General features: G+C 51.2%; 1 protein-coding gene across 7 annotated transcripts in view; it reads right to left on the reverse strand.

Moving 5' to 3' along the window:
- The window catches only part of CDH23 (cadherin related 23), a 381,721-nt gene that overhangs the window by 133,715 nt on the left and 221,463 nt on the right, over nt 1–26,543 (reverse strand). For 5 of the 7 annotated variants that reach the window (XR_008550123.1, XM_054690753.1, XM_054690748.1 and 2 more), the window contains exons 12-13: nt 17,632–17,781; nt 17,017–17,175 (exon numbers count right to left, since the gene is read on the reverse strand). Coding sequence is in view for 6 of the 7 variants with exons in the window: in XM_054690753.1 (XP_054546728.1) it covers nt 17,017–17,175; nt 17,632–17,781 (309 nt within the window). In the remaining variant the exon portion in view is untranslated. Of the gene's footprint in view, nt 1–17,016; nt 17,176–17,631; nt 17,782–22,957; nt 23,125–26,187; nt 26,302–26,543 lie in introns of those variants that run through there. The other 2 variants (XM_054690749.1, XM_054690752.1) reach the window with 2 other exon arrangements.

Here is a 26,543-nt window from a genome sequence, read left to right on the forward strand (position 1 = left end):
ACTGCCCATCGCAGAGGCAGCAGGGGTCTCTGGCCATGGTATCTCAGGTTGCAGACCCTTAGCCAAGATCCTTCATCATTCCCACTGGTGCCTTCCACAGACCCTCAAAGAAGGCACCCTCATCCCTGCTCCAAGCTTGGTCTTAGACTGTGCAGGTAACTCAGGGTCTAGACCAGGGAAGTCTGCATAGTCCATCCCTGCTAAAGGCAGCCTGGCAGCTGTGTTGTGTGCTCTGTCCCACCCCCAGGGCCTAGCTCTCCCTCTGACCCATGTGCTAGGCTCTATGCCCAGTCCAGCTCCCACCCTTTGATATTAACCACATCATTGCATGTCCCGCTCCCAGGGGACCCACCATTTCAGCAGTGGCCATGTGTTCCTGTCTTTTAGTTGCCTCCCAAGAGCCTCTTCTGTCTTAGTCTGTTTTCTCGAACAGTTAATCCATCTCCCCCTCTCCTATTCACTTGCCCTTACAGGGTGCTGGCCTTGCTGACACTGTCCCCATGCCTCCCTGCACCTCACTGTTGTCCCTCACCTTGGCCTTGTAGATGGCCACCTGCTGGCATGGGGCCTTATGCCCTGACCTGAATCTCGCCTGTTCTGGCCTTCTCACTAGTTTCCTTACAAACTGGGGCCGTTTGCGTGCTGCTACACTCTTGATATCGCTGCCCCCTCCTTGGGGACAGACGCCCTCCTATCTCATGGTTTTGAAATACTTCACCCCTCTTTATAGCTTGGCAAGTCCTATTATGTCTTCTCTGTGTCCTCACACTTCCTTTCCTCTTCGCACACATGCACACACGCACACCTCTTTCTCTTCCACTCTCTGCCTCAGGCAGCCACAATACCTCCTTCTCCCATCCCCACATACTCACATAGAAACCTTCTCCCTGGGCCTCCCCTGGTGGCTCAGCGATTGAGCTCTGGGTTGCAAAGCTGCCCGCAGTCTCTGCAGCGCCAGTTCGATCCCCGGCCACCTGTAGGGTCCTACATGGCGCGCAGACCTCTCTTGCTGCCCGCTGCTCCCCTCAGCAGTGTACTTCGTCAGTCTGCCTGTTCTACTCTCCGCTCGGGCTCTGGTGAATTCTCTCACCCTCCCGTGCCTCTGACTGTACCCAGTGCTTGTATAAATAAATAAATCTTAAAAAAAAGAAAAAAGAAACCCCCTCCCTTTCTGTTTGGTAAACCCCAGCCGGTCACACACTCACACATGGAGATGGGCACATACTCTCTGTCTCAAGCGATCCCCACCCCCATCCTAGTCTCAGGCCCTGCAGCCCTGCCACTCCCGCTCCCCAGCCACCTGTGCACCTCTCCCCACAGGCAGGGAGCTGACAGACACACACTCAATCACTCCCTGCCAGTGCCAGCACCCCCTGGTCACGCATGCTCGATTGGATGCCCCACACGGGGCTTCTGCTCTGAAGCAAGGCGGGCCCAGCTGCCTCCCCGGCAGCCCTGGGTCCCAGCAACAACGGCAGGCAGTGGGTGCCAGTGAGCAGTTCTGCTCCCATGCACAAATCTGCAGAGAAGGGCATGCAGTACAATTTGTTCAGGAAACAATAGCAATGTTTGACATGTCATAAGGATTGATGGAGCAGAAATTTACATGGGAGAATGCATTTTTAAACAGCTCCATGGAGCCCCAGTGCTTCGCTGGTAATGCTTTCCACATTCATCATTCGCTGAGCCCTTCTGAATAACTCCTTAAACTACGTGAGATTAACTGTACTCTGGCAAGCTCTGGGGACCTGGTAATGGTTGGTCAGGCAGGAGGGCCTGTGCTGGAGGGACCTAGAAGCCCAGAGGCAGGGGTGACCTCCACTTGGCCTGATTAGTCTCATGAGGCCCACTCTCTCCCCTATTCCCACACTCACTACCATGGTCCTATGGTTGAGGATTTGTCTATGGGATAGTGCCCGAAGGTCAGAAACATCCTTCTGGGAAAATGCTTGGCATGTCATCTCAGCTGGAAGCCATTTACTGAGAAAGAAGCCAGGGCTGATGTGTGGAAGCAAGTATGTGAATAGAGCCAAGGTAAGAGTTGCCTGGAAACTGCTGCTCCCAGTGCTTTTCACAGGGGCCTCTGGATAGGGGCAATGGGCATGCTCCTGGGAGGAGAGAAGTGGTACAGCTGGAAAGAAAATGCCCCCCCACTGGATTCTGTGTAGGGGATAAGAAGGTGTGAGTTCCAGGTGGGCATAGGTATTAGGGAGAGACTTGATAGGATGCAGGAGAAATTGCTGGGAGGCTTTGAGTCATAGGAAGACAGACATTCAAAAAAGCCCTCCAGGTCTTGTTTTGGCCCTGGTGGCCTTAGGACAAGAGCGTGCTCCTGGAAAGACTGGGGCTAGCAGCCTGGGACAGAGGCTCAGAGCACATGATAGGGTGGGGGGAGCAGAGTGGAGGGCAGTTAGGGAAGAGGGAATGTGACAGGTGTGGGGAGAGGGTGCAAAAAAAGGGAAGGTTATATTTGGACCACCACTCCATCCTTGCCCAAGGCAGACATTACTAATTGATTATGGTACTGAGAGCAGCAAAGGCCCCAAGGTCTCACTCAACCCAGTGTTCTCTACAGATGTCTTAGAGAGTCAGAATTATGCCTCCCACCTGGGGGATAGAGTGGAAGACTAGGCATAAAGGCCTCAAAAAGAATTTGTGGCTAAGTGCAGAGGCATGAAAATACCAGCCAAATGGGAGGCAGGTCTGAGTTCCAGTCTGGTTTGTGCCCTTATCATGAGTCGCAGACTGTAAAAGCTGGGCCTGGGAGCTGCATGGACTCCTGACACTCTGGGGCCAGCAGCCTGTTCTCCACCAGAGCCAGGGGGAGTGTGGACAACACAAGCACATGGTCCTTGTCTGGTCTCCAAGAGCACTTAAAACCAATGCAAAGTGCTGGCCACGGACCCCAGCCTGACATGGGCCAGCCTCCTCTGCCTCTGACCTCCTCCCCTGGTCCTGCCATCACCCCACTCTCATCACTCAGTCTTTGGTCCCAAGCTGGCTATGCTCAGTCCTGCTTCTCAACCTTTGCACTAGCAGCCCTCTGCTAATAAAGCTCTGCACCAGCTCCCCTGAAGCAAGAGCCTTTTCATCCCTGGGGTCTCAGCTGACAGGACATTTGCATTTGTAAAGGTATTTGCATTTCTGAAAGTTCTCCCTGAAGGTCTCTGGGAGAAAAAACTCCTGGGGGAGGACCCTATGCCCAGAACTGAAGTGGTGGCTGCAGTCACCTGTGCAGCAGGGAGAGGTGAAGGGGCCTGGAACAGGGTGGCCAGGGGCGGTGTTGGAAAGCAGTGGCCAGACTCAGCTGGAGCTAACAGGTCTTGCTGGTGACTGGACCTGGTGGGTAAGGACGTAGTTTCAGAAGGAACATTGGGCCAAACATTACTGGCTATCTTCTATCTTCCTGCATTGTGAGGGCAGGAACTCTGTCTTCCCTGTTTCCCATGGGACCCTGCATCCATCCACGCCTCACACATACGAGCCCTCAACAAACAGCAGCTGAATAAATGAAAGATTGAATGAGGACAGGGCCTCCCCGGTGGCGCAGCGGTTGAGCGCTGGGTTGCGAAGCTGTCCGTGGCCTCTGCGGCGCCGGTTCGATCCCCGGCTGCTCCCCGGCCACCGGAGGAGGGTCCCACATGGCGCGCAGACCTCTCCTGCCGCCCGCTGCTCCCCTCAGCAGTGTCCTTCGGTCCTTCTGCCTGCTCTGCTCCCCGCTCTGGCTCTGGTGAATTCTCTCACCCTCCCGCGCTTCTGACTGTACCCAATGCTTGCATAAACAAACAAACAAACAAATAAATAAAACATGCCTCTATAAAAAAAAAAAAAGATTGAATGAGGACAGTATATTTCCTGACTTCTGAGGTTCCTTCTGCCAGTGACAAGCCAGGAGTTGCAAATCCTAAGTAGATGGCCTTCTAGGGAGGGAAGGACAGCGCAAGGATGCTAACTGGGAGAGGAGGGAGGGAGGAAGACATAAAAAGAAAGGAGGAAAAGAGAAGAGGAAGGATGAAGAGATCAGAATAGAATTTTTTTTTTGGTCTCAGTCTAAGCCTTAGTTTCCTCATCTGTAAAATGGGACCAATAAAAGTACCTGCCTCGTGGGGTTTTTGTAGTGGTTAAAGAAGGTGCTACATGTTCGGTGCTTTCGACTAGTACTTGGCACACACCACTTTCTATTAGTAAGAATATTAGTAGTATTCCTGGCCCCGATTCAAACCAACCTTTTTTCCTCGTCCTCCACAGCTTTTCCTGCTAGTCCTCTCTCAGCCTCTCTGCTGCCTGGGCTGTTCTGAAAGTGGGCTGGGTGGACAGGGAAGTGGCAGGAGCTCTGCAGGAGGCCCCCTGTATTCATGTGTCATTCCGGTATAGAGGGGGGAGGGAGGAGAATCAGGCTGATAGCCTGACAGGTGCTCCCAAGGTGTGGCGTCCCTGGCTTGCTTGTTATTTCAGACACAGTGTTGTTCTGGGCCCTCCCTACCCCTTCTTTATTTCCCTTTATTTTATTTTAAAACCTGGAAATAGAAATTGATGGGGAGCAAATTGCTCTGGCCAGCAGTTCTGTGCTTAAAGGAGTCTTCGTGGGAAAGCAATTATAGGATGTCAAGGGCTGTCAGGGTGGCCGAGGACGGGCAGCTGCCTATGTCTGGCCCTTCCTGGTGGTCCCACGCCTACCGGGAGACACTTGAGCCAGTCAGGAGGAGAGCAGGAACCCTTTGAAGTGATGGGGATCACAGAGGGATTCCTATCCTTCTTCAGTGTTACCCATGGGCCTGGCCCTGGGTGAGAACAGAATTGCCCCCAATCTGTAAAATGACCAGCAAGATGGGGTCACCCAGGCCATTTTATAGATGAAGCAACTCCAGCTGATAATAACTGCAAACATAGTAATAAGTTTCCCCTTGTTTAGCCTTTATGGGGTTCCAGGCATTATTCAAAGGATCTCTGTGGTTAATATGTTTCATTTCCACATCCACTCTGTGAGATGAGTACTAGCACAGCTCTCTGTTTATGGGTGTGCAAGTGTTGCACACTACCCGAGTGCTCCCTGTGGTTTTTTTCCTCAAGGAAGCAGGGCTGGGGGAGGGGAATGATAGAGTAGCCACCTCCCCAGAGCTGCCCTCACTCAGCAGGGCTGCATCAACACCCAAGTCGCCTTATCCTGAGCTCTGATAACTGGGGCACAGTCTCCCCCCTAGATTTCCCAGTGGTCTGAGTCCCAGGAGCCCACAGCAGTAACTGCTTCTCAGGGCCCCTTAAGTAACCTGCATGAAGTCTCACTCCCAGCTGAGTTTCCTGCCGTCACCTCCCAACTAAATCAGCTGTGCCCACTTCCTGGTCTCAGGGTCTGCTTCTGGGGGAACCAGACCTTCACACAGGTCTCAGGCTGGACACAACAGGGGCCAGGGAGTGTGCTCCTTGCCCACATGGGCACTCACAGATGCAGGTGGCTCAGAGATGGCAGACACAGTCCCAGTCTGCCACTGGGATTCGAACCCTGGTAAGACATTCACACAAAGAGGGAAAAAAATCTTGTTCCAAATCTTCTACCAAACTGTCCATTCTCTCAGGCCCTTGGGTTTGACTCAACTGAATGACCAAAAAAAAAAAAAAAAAAAAATCACATCTGACCATCAAACAAAGCAAGCTGGACTGCTGAAAGCTAGGGGTGCAGGAGGAGGGCAGGCTACTGGCTGGTTGGCAGTGAAGGAGACATTCACAATCAGAAAGGACTCAGGGCCTCTCTGCGGCCAGTTATCAAGCTGGGATTATGTGGTTGAGAACGCGAAAGGGAGGGTGCCAGAAAGACATGGGGACAGACTCTGTGGCTGGGCTCAGTTAAGTGGGATCTTGTGTAAAGAGGAGACGGAAGGAGGAAGAAGGGACAATCCAATCAACCTCCTGGGGATGCAGCCAAACCATGGCTGGGAATATGACCCCCCAACCCCCATAATGGATCTTACCACTGTACTGCAACCCTGATTCTGACCCCCATGGGATGCAACTGGCAGGTCCAGGGGGAAGAGGTACCTGTATGGGGTTTGGTCTCCACCTTCGCGCCAGGGACACATTCTCACTCCAAGGTGACTTGGAGTGGCACACCCCCCATGCCTGCTGCCATTGGCAGGCACTGACTGGACCTGCATGTGCTGCCCACTAATGAACCGTATTGATTTCACATTCTCTTGTTGTCTCCCTAAATGGCAAGACACACATCTGATAGATTAAATACCCACATGATTGCCTGCCTGACATCTCCATCTCTCCGCCTGCGGGTCCCTAATGAATTTTACAGCCCTACAACGACAGAAGAAATTAAGGTCAAAGTCCGACGCAGGAACTATAAATCACTGGAGATCTCTGAAACCAGCAGAAGGCTGTAGCCCCAGCCCCTCACTCACTCGGGCTGGTCCAGCCCTAGGCTCCATGGGGAGACAGACAGCGTGGGAGGGCAGGGTGGGGCGGGCGTGCTGGGAGCACCCATGCCTGCAAGCAGCCCATTTGAGTTCCCTCGCCGCTCTGTCCTTCCCACTGTCAGTAGTCAGAATGTTCTAACACAGACTGAGTAATCCACTTAGAAGAGTAGCTTATCTCGTTTATAAAGACTTGCTTTCCAAGGTGTTCAAAACACTCTGGTCACACTGTTCTTTCTCCCGCAAAAGGGGGAGAGAGTTGAGTGGCATTTTACAGATAGAAAAACTGAGGCTCATGGAGAGAAGGGGTCTGTTCAGTCATTCAGCCTATTGGAAACCTTGATTGCTCAGATCTCAAATTTGCAAGTCTTGTTACAATAAACCCCTAAAGGGGTCTTTTGTTCTGACCTTGTTTCTCCTCTAGGCAGGGGGTAAACCCTGCAGAAGCCTGGGCCCACCTTGAGGGAGTTCTGGCCTTGAGTTCAGTTTTCATCTGTGGTCCCACATGCTCCTAGGAAGGGGTTTGGTCTCATGAAGTGGCTGTGTTGCCTCATGGTTAAGGGAAAGGGACTTTGGCATCCTGGAGACAGGGGTGCATGCCTCAGCTCTGCCCCTTGTATGGATATGACCGTGGACACACACCTGACTTCTCTGAATCCTAGTGCAAGGCTTATTTTTACATTGCCTGGTTATTGCAGAGAGCCAATGAAATAACATATGCAACTTGATGCCAGGTACTTAATATTAATACCTGTGGTTTAGCACCTGTTCTATGTCAGGCACTGTGCTAAGTACTTTACATGTATTATTACATTGAACTCCCACAAGACATCAGTAAGAAACTATCATCATCACCATTTTTCAGAAGAGGAAACAGACACACACAGGTTATTTAGCAGAAACTAAAGAGCCAAATTAACAGAAACCATTTTTTTTAAGGTGGCAAAATACTATCTGGCTAAAATACTGTATTTCCCAGCTTCCTTTGCAGGTAAGTAGTCACATGACTAAGTTCTGGTCAATGAGATGAAGGAGGAGTTTGCAGGGCATTTTCAGGAAGTTCCTTAAAGGGAGAATGTGCCCTTCGTCACTTCCTACATTCTGCAAGTTGGAATATGGATGCAAAGGTGGAACCTCTAGCCACCACTTTGGACCACAAAGATGAGGCCACTCACTAAGAGTGGTAAAAAGAGCTTGAAAGAGCCACCCAAGTTTGCTCACCTTTAAACTGCTTTTACATGGAAGAGATGTACACTTTGGTCTTGTTTAAGCAACTTTTTGGGGGGTTTCTGTTATTGGTAGTTGTAGTGAGTCACTGGTGATACAAGTAACCTATTCAAAGTCCTATAGCTCAGTAATGGTGGAACCAGGGTGAACCTGGGTAGTTTAAGTTCAAAGCGTAGAGTCTTTTGCCCTCTGCCCCATCTATATTGAGCACTTGAGAAACATGAGTTGATATCATTATCATCATTACGTAGTAAAGCAGAAAAGGCACTTTCTGGAGATAGGTTATCTAGGTTATCAGGCATTAGTGGTCATAAAGCCAATTTAGTTGTCCATGACTAGCATTAAAAAAATGAAATCTAGCATAATAAAATAGGAAATACTAAAGGTGAAAACTGTAAGGCACGGTGAAAGAAATTGAAGACACAAGTAAATGGATATTCCATGTTCATGAATCTAAAAAAATAGTATTGTTAAAATGTCTATACTTGTCCATACTATAGATTAAAGACAATGTGTAGACTCAATGAAATTCCTAACAAAATTCCAATGGCATTTTTCAGAGAAATAGAACAATCCTCAAATTTGTAAGGAAACACAAAAAGCCTGAAATAGAAAAGCAATCTTGAGAAAAACAAAGTTGGAGGCATCTTGTTCACTGATTTAAACTATGTTACAAAGATATAGTAATCAAATGGTATGGTAATGACATAAAAACAGTTGTCATCAATTTCGGGAATAGGATAGAGAGCTCAGCAATAAGCCCATGCATACACCATCAGTTAATTTACAATCAGGAAGCCAAGAATACACAATGGGGAAAGCATAGTGTCTTCAATAAATGGTGTTGGGAAAACTGGGCAGTTACATGCAAAATAATTAACCTGGACCACTATCTTATACTACATGCAAAACTAACACAAAATGGATTAAATATTTGAACATAAGACCTGAAACCATAAAACCCATAGAATAAAACACAGGCAGTAAGTTCCTTGCCATCCATCTTGGCAATGATACTTTAGACTTGACACTAAAATCAAAGGCAACAAAAGACAAACAAGTAAGACTACATCAAATTAAAAAGCGTCTGCAAGTAAGGGAAGCCATCAACAAAATGAAAGGCCAATCTACTAAATGGGAGACAATATTTGAAGTCATTTTTTTCTGATGAGTTACTATTCATATTATAGACAGGATTCAGACAACAGCAAAAACAATTTGATTTAAAAAATGGGCAGAGGGTCTGAAAACATCCCCCCCCCAAAGATATACAAGTAGTCAACAGGTACATGAAATGGTGCTCAACACTAATCCTCAGGGAGTGCAAATCAAAACCCCTGTGAGCTATCAATTCAACCTATTAGAATGGGTAGTCTCAAAAAGATAAATAACAAGCGTGGGTGAGGTTGTGGAGAAAAGGGAAGCCTTGTGCACTGTTGGTGGGAGTGTAAATTTGTGTAGCCACTATGAAAAGCATTATGGAGGCTTCTCAAGAAAAAAAATAGAACCATCTGATCCAGCAATAGTACTCACTGAAGAAAATGAAAACCTAACTCAAAAAGATATAGGAACCCCCTACCCCATGCTCACTGCAGCATTATTCATAATAGTCAATATGTGGAAACAACCATATAGGAATGAATGGATAAAGAAAATGTATACACACATGATCCAGCCATAAAAACGATGGAAAACCTGACATTCACAACTACATAGATGAACCTTGAGGGCATTATGCCAAGTGATGTAAGTCGGACAGAGGAGGACAAAGAGCATGTGGCTTCGTGTCTGTATATCTGGAACCTACACACAAAACCAAACTGAACTCATAGATACAGAGAACAGGTTGGTGGTTGCTAGGGGTGAGTAGGTGAAATGGGTAAAAGCATTCAAAAGTACAAGTCATGGTGATTTAATGTACAGCATGGTGACTATAGTTCATAATACTGTATTGTTTATTCAAAAGTTGCTAAGAAAATAGATCCCAAATGTTCTTATTAAATAAAAAAGAAACCTAGTAGAATGAAATTCTGGGGTGTATTTGTTATTGCACATAGGAAGAGGGTACTTATTTATTCCAGATATGTGCATATATGTGAGACTGTCCCCTGGGCCATGAAGTTAAATATCGTCTTTATTACAGATTGTAATTCTAAAAGAAGTTTCAAAACCAGTATACAAACCAATGGGCATACAGGACATTGTGTCACTCGAGAAACAAAACTGACAAGAATCACAGTTGTCATCCTCTCCCAAAGAGATTGTAAAGCAAGATTAAGCCACACCAATCCACAGGCTCAGCTCAACCTCTGCTTAAATCCCTGCATCTCCTTTCTTCCCTGTCAGCCAATTGCTTCCAGGGCAAATGCTTCTGCCAGGTCCTGGTGGATGCTCTGAGCCCATTCCCACCCTGCCACTGTCCCAGGGTGCACCACCTCCCCAGCAATGGCATGGGTGTCTCCTGAACAATCATTAGGTTTACAACACTTAGGAACCCATTCTGGGCACACTCACTCTTCTGACTACCCATTGTCTCTTACTCAGGGGGTCTATTTTGTTCACTCTGGTGTCCTCTGAGCAAATGCCTGAGCAGGAACAATCAGCACTAACTACTGAAGGGTGACTGACAGGTGCGAAGTGCAGGAATCACAGGCTCTTGCACAGGAGGGGACTGTCAGGAGACAGGCGGTCACACACTGTTAGCATAGGGAGGCCTTAGAGATCATCCAGCAAACCCCCTCAATTTACAAAGGAGGACACTGAGGCCCTGGAGGCAGGAACTTGCTCAAGGTCACCTAGGGAATGTGTGGCAACCACATGCCAGCCTCGAGTTCTGGCCCTTCTCCTCCCAAGGTAGAGACTGCTGATTCTAAGAGCAGGAGGGAGCCCAGTGGAGCAGTGGAAAGTGAATGGGGACTGGCGAAAGAGGAGGGGATGCAAGGGGACTCTGGTGTCAGACAGTCCCAGGTTTGAATCCTGGCTCTGCCACTTGCAAGCTGGCTGACTCTGGGCAGGTCCCTACCTCTCAAGGCTTCTGTATCCTTCTGTACAAGGAAACAGAACATACTGTGAAGTACATTTGCTACACTCACAATAACCCCTCGCCAGACCTGAGATGATGAACAACTGTGTCTCTCAGGTTTCTGGTAAAGGTCAGTGGCAGCAGAGCTGCTCCTGTCAGGGATGGGGGATTCTGGAGGCACCAGTGAAAGCCCTCAAAGGCATGACAGGTAGTGGGGCTTCAGATCAATTGGCCAAAAATCAATTAGTTGAGTGACTAATTTGCGGAGAACTGTCAGATCTTAACCAAGGTTCAGGACAATCTACTTCAGGGTGGAGGTGGGGAGCCCCAGCTCTCCAACATGACCCAGGCCACAGCTTTTGGAGGACAGCCCTGTGCATTCACCCAGCCCACAGGCCCTGCCATGTTTCCATCCAAAAGCCCAGGCAGCAGCCAGCTGAGTTCTCTCGCTCTCTCTCCTTAGTGTTTGTCCTACCGCTCATTCCATTCCATTTTGGTTTACGGATTGATATTTAGATTAAAGAGATAAACACAGCAGAGGAGCACTGAGGCCTGACAGACAGAGGAACTCGGACCCGTCAATCACCGTCAGCATGCTCAGTTTCCTCCCAGGTCCTGGCCAGCACTGCGCTGGTCCCTCTCATTGGAGATGAACCAAAGAGCAAATTAAAAGAGTAGGAAATACAGTCTGAACACCCCCCAAAGGGGAGGGGGTGTCTACATAGGCCTTCTAGCTAGTTTGGGAGCAGGACTGGGTGTAGTATTTATGTGTGTGTCTATGTGTGTGTGTGTCTCTCCCCGCCTCTCCAGGCTGCAGATAAAGAATTCAATTTTCTTTTAAACGGTGGGGAAATTGGAAGAGATTTTGTTCTGTTTAAGCACAGCTGGAGTCTCAAGTCTCAAGGGATTGGAGAACAATGAGATCAATTAAGATGCCCATGGTGAGGTGTGTCAGGGTGGAGGTGAGGGGGTGGGCAGAGAGCATGCACACGTGCACAAGCGCGCGCGCACACACGAGGTGGGGAAGGGGCATCTTCAGGACAGGGAAGATGGGCTTCAGGTCATCTTCTGCTCCTCCCTGCATGATCTGTCCTCTCTGTTGGGTTTTGCTGAAGTATCTGGACAGGAATTTCTGCTATCGACTTTATACAACAACCGGACCAAGTCAAATGGTATCAAAAAGTAGGGAGAGGCCACTGTTCTGGAACAGCATGGGTAATCCCGGAGGCCTGACAGGCACATCAGTGCTTCTGCTGTGTGAAGGCTCTGAAGATGACCTTTCCATACATTATCCTACAATACTGCTGAGATAGGAGTTATTCTCCCCATTTCATAGAGGAGAAAACAGCAACCCAGACACAGGAAATAACTAGCCTGAGGTCAAGCTGCCAGGAGAAGCTGCAGTGAGACTCCAACCCAGGCTGGCTGGTGTGAAGGTGCCGGGCCCACTTGGCAGGTTGGGTAGAGACGAAGATGGATATACTTGTGCCTGGGGACTTAGGAGAAGATATTTAAAAGACAGGTCTGCTGTTCAGACTCAGCAGGCACTACTTTACTGCTAGGGAAGAAAACCAAACCCCAGAAAAGGAACCGCTAGCTCAAAGCCAGGACTCACAGCCCAGTTTGGAATAGTGCCAGCATCCCCAGGACAGACAGGGCAGGGGAGAGAGGAAACTTTCGGCCTCACAAGGCCACTCTGCCTACCTAGAGCCGAGGGAGCACTCTGCCACTGGGCTGAGCAAACCATGAGCTGGTCCTCGGGTCCTACCTGCCCAGTCAGACCTCTTGTGTGCCTCTCCTTCTTGCTCTGACTTTTCTGCCTAGGGGAGAATCCTGTCTTAAGATACTCCACCTTCTGTCCATTCCTGCTATGCTCTGCCCACAAGGCAGAGCAGGCTCTGGAATGCAGAGGACTTGCTGCAGGAGTCATCTCCTTTTCCAGATGCTCTTCCTCCTCAGCACCCCCTCTCATTGTCTGGGGACACACAGCTAATAAATCTAGAGACTTGAGCTCCGCCATGCAAGAGGCCAGGCCGGCTCCTTGCGCATCTCAGATACAACCTTCACCAGCTATTTCTGAAATGCCTGCCATGGATCCCAATGGTGGAATAGGGAAGAAAATGTGCAGACATTTTGCTGTATGTCTTCTCTACTATCAGAGCAACAGCCCAGTGATTATATTTGGGGTGGAAGAGAGAGGCATCTTAGCCCCATATGCCTCATGTGCCTCACACCACATCCCACTCACTGCACCTGTCACAGGACCTTTGCACATGCCATTCCCTCTTTCTCCACTATATTTCATTCCCCTCCTTTATCTATTAATTCTATTCAAATGGCATTTCTTCTGGGAAGCTTTCCCTGACCCCAGCCAAGTCAGATGCCCTGTTATGGGTTCTCGTAGCTCCCAGTTTCTCCATCATAACAAGTAAAAATGTAAGGATTCATTTCTTAGTGTTAACATAAGCCTTTCTTAAGAGACTATAAATCTCCTGAGGGCAAGACTCAATCATTATGTCCTCAGGAACACATACGTGGCACACAATAAGCATTCAAAAAACATTTGTTGAATGAGTGGTTGGATTTCCCTCCTACGATCCAGTTGTACCCACAAACCTCTAGGGCCCAGGTACCAACTGACCAGGCGGTAGGGTTGCTCCAAGCCCAGCAGAATCCCAGGATGACACCCATTGGCCTTCCCACCTTGCTCCTGTTGTCAGGTCAGGAACAGTATTGGAAGGTGAGAATCACAGAGCAGCCTAGGATCATGGGGTAACAAATACCACCATCTAAAGAATGGGAGCCACAGGCATCAAACAGGAATCTGCATCTCCTGTGCATGCACACACCCATGTGCATATATTACACACACACCCCTCCCTGCACAGAGAGCATGCTACACACAAAAAACTCACATGCTTACATATGCACATGGGTGCGTGCACCCCTACACACTCCTGCCTGAGTGGTCCCCCTTCAGAGGCCATGCTTGTGCTGACATTTGTTCTGCATCCGCTCTCCTTTCAAAAGGCTTTCCTAATGAAGGCAGGTCTAGGCTGCTTCAGGATTCCTGCTTCCACGAACAAAGTCTCCCTGATCTCCCTGATCAGATTTTCCCATCACTCCTCTGACCCCTGAGCTACTTGGGATCCAAGAGAGGGGGAAATTCACCTGATGGTGCCAGGAACACAATACCTGGAGTGCCCCTATGGCCGATCCACCTGGATCCTGCAGAGACCAAGTCCTCTCTCTGCCCTCAGCTCTGAACATCACCGAAAGGACAAACTCAATGGTCCAACACAGAGCCTTCTGGTCAGGCAGCCCAGTGGTTGAGAGCCTGGGACTTGGGGTCAGGCGGCTTTTTGATGAATTCCAGTTCAATTACTTACTAGTCTAGGGACCCTAAGCAAGTTATTTAATCTCCCGATCCTCAGTTTCCTCATCGGTAAAACGAGATTGATAGCATCTACTTATATTAGAAATAAGGCATATCAAAGAGAATGGTTTACAGTAAGTACTCAATGGTGGCAGTTACTGAAATGATTGCTGCAGTAGTAGTAATAATAGTAGCAGTCCACAGAGGCCATCTCAGCCATCCCCCTGGCTCTGGGCATGACATTTTAACTCATCTTGTTGTTTTATAGGTGAAGTGCTGAGATCCGAAGCCACTTCTGTACAAGTCATCTAAGGGGCTGACCAGGAGTAGAGCTGGCGCTCAAGGTTAAGCCTTAGAACTTTAGGTACCACACTTTCCCGCCCCTCTACCAATGGAAACTTGTTATGCTATAACTGAGGGCTATAAGAACCTCAAAACCTAGGCTGGGGAGAGGGGGGTGTCCAAAAAAAGTGAGACTCAATTGAGACACCCAGCCTAGCCCCTCCTCTTGCAGTTTCCCTACCCTTCAGGTCAACTACTGCCTTCCCCCAGGACAGGCGAGAGCCCCAGAAGCAGGGTCATGCTAGGGAGTGGTGGTGGGAAGGCCAGCAGCAGGCTGTGCCCTGGCCTTCAGTACAAATTAAAGCATTTTTCTTTTCTTCATAATTTTTTTCTGACACAACTGCCCATGAAACATTTTAATAACATCCCAGAAAAGGTCAGGGAGAAGGAATTTCACAGTCCCTGAACAGGCAGCTATAACTTCAGCTCTCTCTCTAGCAAAAGAGGTGGAGAGATCGGGCTGATCACAGGTCTACATGGAGGATGACAGGGTGAGAGCGACCAGGGCAGGCCAGGGGGCTGAGAGAGGTGGCTATAAAACCCACTATCTGCTAGGGCTCCAAGATGCACCCCGGGGAGGCTGGGGGTGATGGTGGCTGTGATCAGGGCATGCTTTCACACCCTCAGGACAGCAGTCTTGGGCAGTCTCATGCCCATTTCACAGATGAGGAAATGGAGGCTCCTCAAGGTGCTGTGGCTAGACTAGCACACAGCAAAGGCAGGGAGACCAGGGCCCACACAGCTTCACTTTAGCCCTGCCTCCCTTTAGGCACACAGTCCTGCAGCTGGAGCTTATTATTAGGTGAATCAACCCTCTCACATCTGCACAACTCCGCAAACCCTGGGGTTGGTAGGTTGAGGAGCAGATGGGTGAGGCTTGGACAGTAGACCCAGATATGGAACTGGTGGGATGAGCCAACTCTGGGCAGAGACCCTCATGTGGCCACAGAGGAGGCTGAATGCTTCTGCTAAACACCTGGTAGGACCTGAGCAGAACTAGAGAACGAGGTGTAGACCACGCTGACCACAAATTGATCCCACACTTGAGGAAACCCCAATTGAGCACTCACTCTATGCTGCCAACCCCAGCCTGGATCAGGCCTGACACCTGGTCCTTGGCACCTGCAGCTGGCCACCAGCCAAGAGGTGTACCTTCTTACACCTCACATCCCACTGCTGCTTCCAAGGCTCCCCCAAAACCCTTCCACAGAGCCACCGGAATGTGGGACTGCAAAGTGAGACTCGCCATTCCCAGCAAGAATGCTTGGAAGGAATCCCCGCACACCCACCAAATCTGGACGCAACACCGAAGTCTTTGCCATGTGGCCCCAGGCCTGTGGGGGATGGGCCTTCGAATCCACCGTGTGGCCCATATGGCATAGGCGGCTTGGGTGTCCTTCACTGTGACATTCAAAGGTAGTTAGGAAATGAAGACAGTCTTTGGGCCCAGGAGGCCAGAACCTCTGGAACTTTTTCTCTGGCTGGGCTACTATAGCCTGGAGAATGCCAGGGGGCATCAAGCTTAAGGTGCCTGATGGCTGGGAGCACCTTGGTGAGAGGCAGCAGAGTCATAGACTGGGGAAGTAGGGGGAAGAAAAGAGCCACAGCAGACTTAGTGTTTACGTCTGATGGCCTGCCTAGCTAAACATCTGTTTGAAATATTAATAACTGTCAGGTGGGAAAGGCCTGGGGCTCAATACGTTTCATACCATCTGTCTGTAGAGTAAACACACTTTGTAGCAGGAACCTGGGATCAGTGGGTGATGTCTCTGCTCAGCATCCAATCCTCTTTCTTACAATAGAAGCCCCTTTGGAATAGCCCCTTCTCCATATATTTAGCTCATATAATTTGGATAAGGCTGACCCCAACTCTGGCTCCACCAAGGGGTGTATGAAACACTTTGGCACTTCATATGATTTATTTGTTTCAAGATGACCCAATAAGCTGACTCAGAGAATTAGCTCTGGAACTTTGGCTGGAACTATTGAAAACAAATATTTTTCCTACAAGCTGGAAAGAGGTAAGCCTAGGGGTGCTGGTGTCCCCCTCTGTCAATACAAAATATTAGAGCCCAGTGCTCTGACTCAAGTCAGATTTTCACTTGAGTGCCTGGATACAACCGTGCCTGAAACCTTACATTTTTGAGACACCTGAGCCGATCCCTTTTTCCCCTGAATCACTTAAGGGTTTCTGTCCCTAGGATTCAGGAGTACTGACAGAAACAAATGGACACTGGGAGGAGCCCCTTGTCAAAGTCCCAATCAAGGGCAGTTTGGGATGCCCAGGTGCCTTCAAGGAGCCCATTCTTCTCTGGTGCTTGTGCTCAGACAGGGAGTATCCCTTTCCTTAGAAAGGGCTGGCAGATGTCCTCATTAGAGGACACTTCCAGGGCTCCTGCCCCAGTCCCTCTCAGGGAAAAGGCAGAAAGCCAAAGTGTCCTCAGTCCAATCTCATCCCCTTTCCACATTGCTGCCCCATCATGAAAAGTCAAGATGCTTTCACACACCAACACTATAGCCTCTGGGGGCCTGGGAACACCCCCTTCCAAGATGCCCTGGAAAAAACCCCTCCAGCTGCCTCCTCCATGGTCTGCCCCAGAAGTCAGTGGCCCTGCAGAAGAGTGGGAACTCACCAGGACTGTCAGCACAGAGGTCCCCACGGTGACATTCTCATACAGGCTGACGTTATATAGTGGCTGGCTGAAGATGGGCCGGTTGTCATTCTCGTTGATGAGGGTGATCTTCACCTTGGCATAACCCACATGGTCGGGCACACTCTCATTGGCAAAGAGCTGTGTATGCAAAGTAGGAGCCTGGGTGAGCTCCCCCATGCTCTGGAGCCTTTGGCACCATCAGTCCTGGGACCTTTGCTGTACCAACCCAGAGTAGCTGTCCAAAGTCACTGCTTATCCCAGGTGTGTGCTACTGTCTCTCCACCGCTGCTCACAGGGCTAGGGTGGCCACTTATTCTGCAGGGAAGGAGGGGCTGATACGGGCTGGGTTGGTGGGAGTTGGCAAGGTAGCGGAAGCTCCTGGTGGGTTTCTGAGGCTGTGATGGCACCTGATCAAATTCCACTCAATTCCTGGGCATTTCCTTGTCCTCCTTGAAAGGGGCTCAGTGGGACTCAGAGTCTGATCTATAAGGGAAGGGTAGGGAGGGGTGAAGGGGGAATTGACGGGGATGGTGTTACCCCCTGCCTGTTCTGCAATCCTCCCCACACACGAGGAGACAGTGAGAGGGGCCTTACATCGAAGTCGTAACGGTCCACAGTCTCATAGTCCAGGGGGATGGCCACCCGGATGCGAATGTCTGCTTTCCCTTGGACGGAGGTCGGGGAGATGATGAAGTGGTGGGAGTTGTTCCCCACCAGGTATACCTCGAACATGCTGTTCAGACCCTGGGGCAAAAATAGAGAAGAAACCAGTCAGAAAGGGCATCAAAGGCCCAGGCCCGGAGTATGGCTGGCTGCAGAAGCAGAGATGCTTTGGTTGGGGAAGTCCAGGCGCTATGGCAGGATTGACCAGCCCCTACCTGTGGTGATCCAGACCCCTGAGGGATCCTGGCCCAGCTCTCTGACATGCCTCCCAGCCATCCCTAGACCCTCTGGGAAGTGCCCTCAGTTCTTTTCACCTTCATCACCCTGTCATATGCCTACAATGTCCACTCCAGGTGATGTGGTTCATTTTCCATCTCCTGTTCCCTTCCTCTGCCCTAGTGACCCCAAGTGGGGAAGGATCTGCCAGCAGCAAGACCCACAGGGAGGTGGAGGAATGAAGAGAAAAGAGGGTCAGAAGGATGTGGAAGGAAAAGAAGTGTCCACAGAGGGGTGGGCAGGAAAGGGCACAAGGGACAAAGAAAGACACTGCTTCTCCCCCTTTTTCCTTCTGGAACATGCCATCTGGGAGAATGCTGGTTTGCTTATGCAGGAAATGGGATAGCACAGATGGCTGAGTGGCAAAGTGAACCCCTCTGTTCCCATTCTGTAGCCACTCCATGGTGGAGGACACTGGAGGTAGCCCAGAGCTACCATGCTTTTCATGGCTTCTGTTATAGGCCAGCATCCCAAGTTCATGGTTTCAGTTGGGGGTGCCTCACTCTTGGTCAGAAATTTATGATCATTCTATCCAGAGCCAGAGCTCAGGAGCCCTCAGATGCTGCTCAACTAGTCCTCATATAAAGAGAGTGATGTCTCCATGTCACTCAAGTCCTCAGATCTGGGGGAGGACATCCTGAGGTGGGAGATGTGGCTTACTGACTCCCCAGAGCAGAGCCTGCTCAGAAAGTGATTCAATCTCCTTTTTGTAAGTGCATGGGGCTGGCGGGGAGTTACCCATCACATATATCTGGGTGGGTGGCCTAAGGTGTGTAACTGGCAAACCAGTCAAGAGCCTCTCCTGACCTTTGGTGCAGATGTCCAGCAGGTTACAGGTGGAGCTCTCAGAGCCAGAGGGTGTCCTCCTGCTCATCCTGCTTCACCTACCCTGGGCCCAGGGCTCAGCATGGGTGCATATTTCTGTGGATCCAGGGGCTAGCAAGGGAAGTGAACCATTTCTCCTTGATTGCCCAGGGATGTTGAGGGGCTCCCTTCTGGAAACTGTTTCTGCAGAGAGGGGGCAGCCAGGCAACCTGAGGCCTTTGCATGGTCAGAGGGGGCTGGTGCCAGCGAGGCTGGAAATGGCACCCGGGCATTCAGGCAGAAAATGACCCCTGGGGAAGCCTGTGAGTACACGAGAACCTTGTGTCTTGAGGCTGTCCCACAGGCACTCCAATACAGTCATGCAATGAATGAGTGCTAATATTTACCCATCAGTCTCTTGAGAGTTTTCCCATTCACACTACAAATTGGTGAAACAAGGGCACTTCCTGTATTGAGGATTTTCTCAGAAATTGGAGGCCAGCTAGTGTCCTGTCACTGGTATACAGGTTTGAATGAGAGGTGGAAGCTGAACTCCTTTAGTCTTCTCCTATCAATCTTGGGATACAGACAAGGCGGGGGCCTCCAGAGCCCCCAATCCAGAGCGGCTCCTGCAGATTGTGCAGGCAACACTTCTCTAGTCCTGTCGGACTGTGGAGTTTCCACTTCTCCCTGCTGTAGAATCCATCCGTCAGACGGAGGGGACCAATTAAATGCCCGAAGGGGCACTAATAGCCAAAGCTGATGGAGTGTGACAGCTCTGAACAGGTGATACCTCCCCCTCCCCCAGACCCTTCTAGCCAGGACCTGGAGGCCTGAGAGGGTGGGTGTGAACTGAGCTGTGCCCAGGCTGGGGGACCATGGCCCCTGTGAAGCCCCCACTCCATGGTATCTGCCATGCTGCCCCAACCCCAGTCCGTCCCAGGTTCACTTACCAAGTTCTAGCGGGGAGAGTGGGCCAAAGGATGTGGAGACAGAGGAGGAGCCGGAGAGGTATGGAGAAGAGGAAGCAACAGAAGAAAAAGATGGTGAGATTCTAAGTCAGGACAAGGAAGAGGAGCCAAGATGGGCCCTGGGGGCACACCTTGCTCCAGAAGAACAGCTCACTCTACAGCTGATGGGTTCCATCCTCTGGGGGCCCTGAAAAGTGGTGTCAGGAGGTCTGTGCAGTCCTATGCCCAGAGGAGGGGGAGGGACAAGAAAGAAGAGGCACAGGACACAAAGCGTGACGAGGGGCCCAGGACTCTTGTCCCCCTGAATTCACTGTCTTCATTCAGAGGGAGGTAGGAAGTGGGGTTGGACCCCTGTCCCTGTGCCCAGGAGCCTGGACAAAACCCCTGCAGAAAACAACCCCAAAGCACTGTCATGTTTAAATTTTCCTCACACAGAAAATGCAAAAGACATGCCCCAGACATGGAAAATTTGCACAGTTCAAAAGCATAAAGGGCATGTAACATGTCTCCTCCCTGTTGCCCCAGCCATTCGCGCGCCTTTCCCAGGGGTAACCACCATACCCCATTTTGGTTTCTTTACCTAGGAAATCCACTGTGGTGCAACCATCCCAGGCCAGATAGGTTCACTGTTGATTCTCGCAGATGAAAAGAGAATTTGGGAGCCCTTAGTATCATTTTACAGGCTTTATGCTGAGTCCCGGGACAGACCAGCAGCAGGGAGACAGCAAGAGAGCTCAACAGCCACAGAGTGATGCCACCATCTTCATCCTTCCATTTCTCAGCCCTGTCAGCATTTACATATGCGCATGCCTGTACGCTTGGCTTCTGGGCCCAAGTGTTCCTAATCAAAGGCACGCATGCCCCAACACCCCTTCTCGGGTGTTGAGGCATGCAAGACCGCAGGTGTAGGCCATAGAGGCTAACCAGTAGGAAGGAGAAAAGCTGGAGCCACTCCGTTTTCCCTACACCACGCATGAGCATCGGGTATATATAATGAGCATCTCATTGACACAAGCAACTCTGGGTCAGATTTTTTCACTTAACAATACGTCACGGAGATTGTCCCTGTACAAATACATGACAAAGTTCACAATGATAACACAGCACATATAGTTGAGCACATACTCTGCCAGGAACTGCTGAGAATAACCCTGTTAGCCCATTGGGCCCACTATCAAGGAAACACACTGGAGGTGCTCTGGAAATGAGTGGGGCTCCAGCAACTTCCCTCACCCGTCACTCTGTGCTATCTGCTTCCCAGGGGCCAGCAGGTAGAGACACACCAGAGCTTAGAAACCCGCCAGAGGAAAGAGAGTTCAGAGGGTCTGTGGGAGCCTTAGGCTGCACAGGTTGCTGGCAGCAGCATGAGGATGAGGCCAGGCCCAGTTTCCAGGCCAGGATACCACCCTTGACCCCACGTTGCCTTTCGGGCCAGCAGAAGTGGAGCCAGGGCCTACTGTGGCCGAGCGCCAACTGCAGCTCCAGTGCGTGGCATGGAAGGCACTGGATATTGAGCCAGCAATATTACCAGAGTAAAGTGAGATGAAGATGCTGAACATTATAGGCCGAATCTAAGAGTATACCAGGAGGGGAGGCCAGGCAGGGGAGGCTCCTGAGAAGGGGACTTTGAACTGGTTTCAGGAATGGAAGGGAAATGGAATGGAGAAGCTATGTGGAGTTTTCGGTCCTTTGCTTGTATTGCAATCGCCTGGAGGATTTGTTCAACAATAGATTGCCATCCTCCCATCTGATTCAGGAGGTCTGGGTTGGGCCTGCAAATTTGTTTTTCTAAGTTCCAGGTGATGAAAACCAGTTTGAGAACCATTAGCCTAAACAAAGACATTAATTAATGAGGCAGACAGGTGAGCTGATGTGCCAAGGGCCATCCAAATAGGGAAGCAAGATTGTGGGGACAGCAGGAGGCTTTTTCCCAGGAATCCCATTGCCAGCAAAGGGAGCCAGAGTCCTGGCACAGGGGACACTGGGGACAAAGAAGGAGGGCAAATTTGGTGGCCATTTGGAGCCACACCACCTCATACTGGCTATGCATCCCAACTGCCAGTGAGCTTTAAAAGCAAAAGAGATGCCCAGGGCCCCGGTGTCTGATCTCCTATGGGGGAGGGGAGGGCCCCAGGCAGCTGCAGTTTTTCCTCACTTCCTTAGGAATCATGTTGCAGAGCCAGGGTTGAAAGAATTCCACTGAGGCAGGGAGGGCAGCTTGGTGGCTCCCACAGAAATGCAGGGGGTGCAAGCAGGGAAGACACAGTGGTAGTTTTGCACTGGGCCACATATTGAAATCACCTGGAGAGCTTTCAAATATCTGCATTATCCCCAAAAAGAAAAGACCAAACAGGATTTTGTAATGCTCTGCAGATAATTCATTCCAATGTGCACCCAAGGATGAGAACCCAACTCAGCCAGAGCCGTGGTTCTCTAAGTGGGCTGCAGGGACCAGCAGCACCAACATCACCAAAGAAAAATACTAGGAATAGAAAATGCGGGGCCACTCCTGCATCTACTGAATCTGAAACTCTGGGGCGGGAGTGGTGCTCAGGTTTAACAAGGCTCCAGGTGTTCTGATGTAGGCTAATGTTTGAGGATCTCGGGACAGTTACACCAGGAAGGTAGCAACAGTGAAGAAAAGCAACCTGCTAGATTCAGCAGAGGCTCCTCTGAGAAAACTGAGCAAAAACCACATGGGGGACTGGAGCTGTGACCTGGTACACAGGAAGCGGATACGCGTGAAGGACTGAGGAGAAGCCCCGGAAGGTGGCACCAAGCCCAGGGTAGGCCTAGGTTGCCTACCTGGTGAGGCAGGAGCACTCAGGGCTCACAGGGCTTCTAGTGCCCTGTGGGTGACTCTGGGTGAATGAGGTCTTCTCTCTTTTTGATGTGCCCGAGGGTCATATGGATTTCCTGAGGTCCTGGGGCTACCTCTCCAATGCCTAGCCTGCCCCTTCCAGAACTAGCCCAGGTGGCCAATTCCTGCTGGGACTTGGCTTGTGACTGTCAACTTCTGGGGAGGTGGGGTGTGTGTGTGGAGTGTGTGTGTGAGTGTGTGTGTGTTTGTGTGTGTGTCGGCGCAAGCATATGTCATTCACATAGCTCGCTACATAGGCGCAAAACTATTCACCGCTGCGTTCGGCTGGGGATTCTACTATGACATCAGCGTCCATTTATCAATCTCAACTATGTGCTTCACATACCTTAAGCTGAATCTTCACAAGGGCATAGTGACATGAGTGTCAGTCCAGTCCTTTTGAGAGGGACGCTGAGGCCAGAGAGGATAACTGGTCTGAGCCGCATGTTGCAGAAGAGGATTCGAACAGGGCTCGGATCTGACCTCGGCGGAGTCTCCGCGCGTCCCCCTCGGGCGCGGAGAGCTGGGGAGGAGTGCACGGAGACTCCTCCAGGCTCCAAGTGGGCGGAGCGAGGCCGAGGGCCAAGCGCCCAGCCCAGGTCAGGCAGCCGGGCGAGAGCAGAGAGGCAAGCCCCAGGGCGTGGAGATGGAGGGCCCCGCTCCTCCCGGCCCCGGGGGGCATGGGGGTGCCCTTGCTCCGCGCCCGCCCGCCCGCCGGGAGCTGCTTCGTGGGTGGGGGGGGCGGGTGGGAGGGAAGGAGGCGGGGAGAGGCAGGGGACCTCTTGGAGCTGTCGAGAGCAATTTTGTTGGGAAGGGAGATAAAGGGGAACATCAAAAGGAGTCCCAGGGAATGTGGAGAGGAGCCGGTGGATTAAATTCTCTTCCAGCTGGGAGAGGCGATGCGGAGGCTGATAGCTGGCAGCCGCAGGTCCCCGAGCCGAGGCGCAGCGCCCGTCCTCCCAGCAGCCGGCCGGGGAGCCGGCGGCTGCCCACGGGCTGCGACGGTTCGCCTTTGTTTATTTATCGGAGGGGTAGGGGCGCTGGCGATCGCTGCGAGCTCCCCGCCAGCCGCCGCCCCGTGCAGCTAGCTGCGCGTTGCTCCTGGTGACTGAAGACTTGCCACCCCCCGTGGAGGGCAGCCGCCAGCTCCAGCCGGTGTTATCAACCCCTGCCAGAAAGCGCGGTCTCCCCCCACCCTCCATTCCCCCACATCGTGCCCCGCCTCCCGCTCCTGGGAGTTAAGGGGTGGCCTTGACAGCGGTCAGAGCAGGCACTGGCGGGAAAGAAGGCTGTCTCTCCTGGTCTCTGCAGCACACACAGCAGCAGACCCCCTCCATACCACTTGGTCCTGAGTTGACCCTACTTTACTGGGTCCACAGCAAGCATTAGCTCATTGAGTGCCCCCAACCCTGGAGGGGCCAGGGTGGTACAGATATGAGGTACACCTAAAGTTACACCACACACAGGGAGGGCTCTTCGCTCTCAGAGATGCAGTCAGGGTGGCCCCTCCTTTGGTTTGCTTGGGTTCTCTGGGAGCTGGGCCTGACTCCCTCAGCCATCACCTGCTGCTCTGGGCACTGGTGCTTCGCGCTGCATATAAGGTTTCTCCCAAACCGAGAAAACCTGGCCACGCTCCAGATCCTCCCCTGGACATGAGGCCTGCAGGTGCCTCCTTCAATCTGTCTCTTGCCTGGTTCTCCCCACCCGAGGTCCCTCTCTGCTTATGGTAGCAGCAGTTCACTGCTGAGAGATGCTCAGCCCTCTCTGCTCTCCATCAGGGTAGTAGCTGGGTGGTGACCCAGTGGGGGGAGAGGTGAGAGAGTAGGACTCAGGAATGGGGAAATAAAGCACACCCCCAGGATTCAAAAGCAGTATCCTCCCTCATGGCAGGAACCTTGTATTTTTCCTTTACACCCCACATGCTAGGGGGCCCTGTCCCACCCTGTGAGCTATGATGTGCCCTGAAGGAGACCTAAATTCCTTCTAACTGAAAAGGAAGGACCAGGGACATGTGAATGCAGGGAGGACTAGGGATGAGGTGGTCTTTATGGGTAATGGGACGAGGCAGCGTTATCAATCAAGACAGAGGGGACAGGGTCCTAGTGAGGCACCCAGGGACTCTGTGGGCTGGTGTGATAACTTTAGCCCAAGCCGGGCACAGGCTGGGCCCCCAGAGTCAGTGCCACCCTTGCAGAGGTCCTGTCCACGTGAGCCCAGCAAGTCCAGGATGTGAGTGAGGCCTAAGTGCCAACATGGCTCCTAGAGCAGCAGTTAGACCTGACTCCAGATTCAGGCACTGCCCATCCCAGCTGTGCGATTATGTATCCGTAAGTTTACTTTCTTGAGCCTCAATTTCCTTATCTGCAGAATGGGAAGAATGAAACTTACTTGATAGGGCTCTTGTGGGTGAGCTGAAAAATCTTGGTAAATTGCCTGGCATGGTTTGAGTGCTCAGTAAAGGAGAGTTGTTGTTACTGTTCTAGAAGGGAGAGTCCAGGAGTGGAGGTACCCCTGGGGAGGGACTGATTTCTAGACGGGGCAGGCAGGAAGGAAGAAGGCTTGGAGGTACAGGAGTGAGGGGACTCTCCCATCCTGTGCAGGGGGTGGAGGTGTCCCTCCCCACTCCCCCCTCCACCATGCTCTCTGTTGGTTGGTCTAATCCATGGTATTGAGCGGTGGAAAATCAAAGTCCATAAAGATGTATTCTTTACCATGCCTTTGTCAACCTCTCACTTAATTAACCCCAAGCAGACATACCAAAATGAACCTTGGCAGAATGCAAGCCTCCCCTCAGCCCCACCTCAGAGCTTGCTGCTTTCACTCCAGTGCCCTCCACCGAAGGCCGGCACCACGTGTGTGTCTCTGCTCCCACCTGCTTCCTTAGGGCAGCCGTCCCGAGCCCACTGCGAGTCTGGAGTTCAGCTGCAGATCTCTGGATCTGCCAATCACTGCTGTGAGACTGGGGCAGGCCCTCTTTTCTCTCTGGGCCTCAGTTTCCTGACTTGCAAAATAGGAAATTTGGATTGGGCGATTCTCCAAGGATCCATTAACAGCTGCTGTGCACTTTCAACTTGCTCTGCAGCTGTCCAGCTCAAGAGCCCTCCTTCCACCCCTCTGCTCCTCCCCTCTCCTCCACTTTTTCCTCTTTTCTGCTCGTGGCTTGCCTCGCTCCCTTTCCTGCCCTAGTCCTCTTCTCTTTGGTTTTTCTTCTCCCTTCCATCTTCCTCTTTTCTGTCCCTCCCTCCCTCCCTCCTTTGCCTTCTACCTCCATCTACCATGTTCTCCGAATCCCTCCCACTCGCCCTCCTCCTCCACCCCTGTCTGCCAGACTCCCTCCCCCCCTCTCCCCAGGTTATCTGTTGAATTCCACACACGCCTGCACAGACGGGATCAATCCGAGGCTGCCTTGCCTTCAGCTTATCTCTGCTCCAAATGATTGATTTTCCCTCTTTAAGAGTAATTTGCTGGTGAATTCCATGTATTGCAAAAACCCCTGTGAAATCTAATTCAATCCGATTGGCAGCTGGCACTTTGGGGGAAGAATACCAGAGAGCTGTCAATTTCATCGTGGGGACGTGTGTATTATGTAGAAGAGGGTGCGAGGTGGGCGGGTCTCCTCACCTGCATGGGCACACCTCCCCTCCCTCCTGAGGAATCTTGTCTTTGGCCATTCAGCTCGCCTTGGCTCTTCTGGGGAATGAATTATAGTGAGCATTGAGGATTTGCATTAAGGTAAATGAGGGACAGGGTGCTTTTGAATTCGGTTTTCTTAATTTGTAGTGCACCATCCTAGTGCACTATGGGAATCTCAAACTTCCAAAGTTCAGCTACACTTGACCATCTGTTTCTCTCCTTTCACCCACCCTCCTTCTCCCAGCCAATCTCCTCCTGGACCTGGCCAGAGCCCAAACTCCAAGGACCCAGCAAAGCAC

Source organism: Talpa occidentalis, unplaced genomic scaffold, assembly GCF_014898055.3.
Source record: "Talpa occidentalis isolate TD23 unplaced genomic scaffold, MPIMG_talOcc4v2.1 talOcc4.8, whole genome shotgun sequence".
NCBI classification, from domain to species: domain Eukaryota; kingdom Metazoa; phylum Chordata; class Mammalia; order Eulipotyphla; family Talpidae; genus Talpa; species Talpa occidentalis.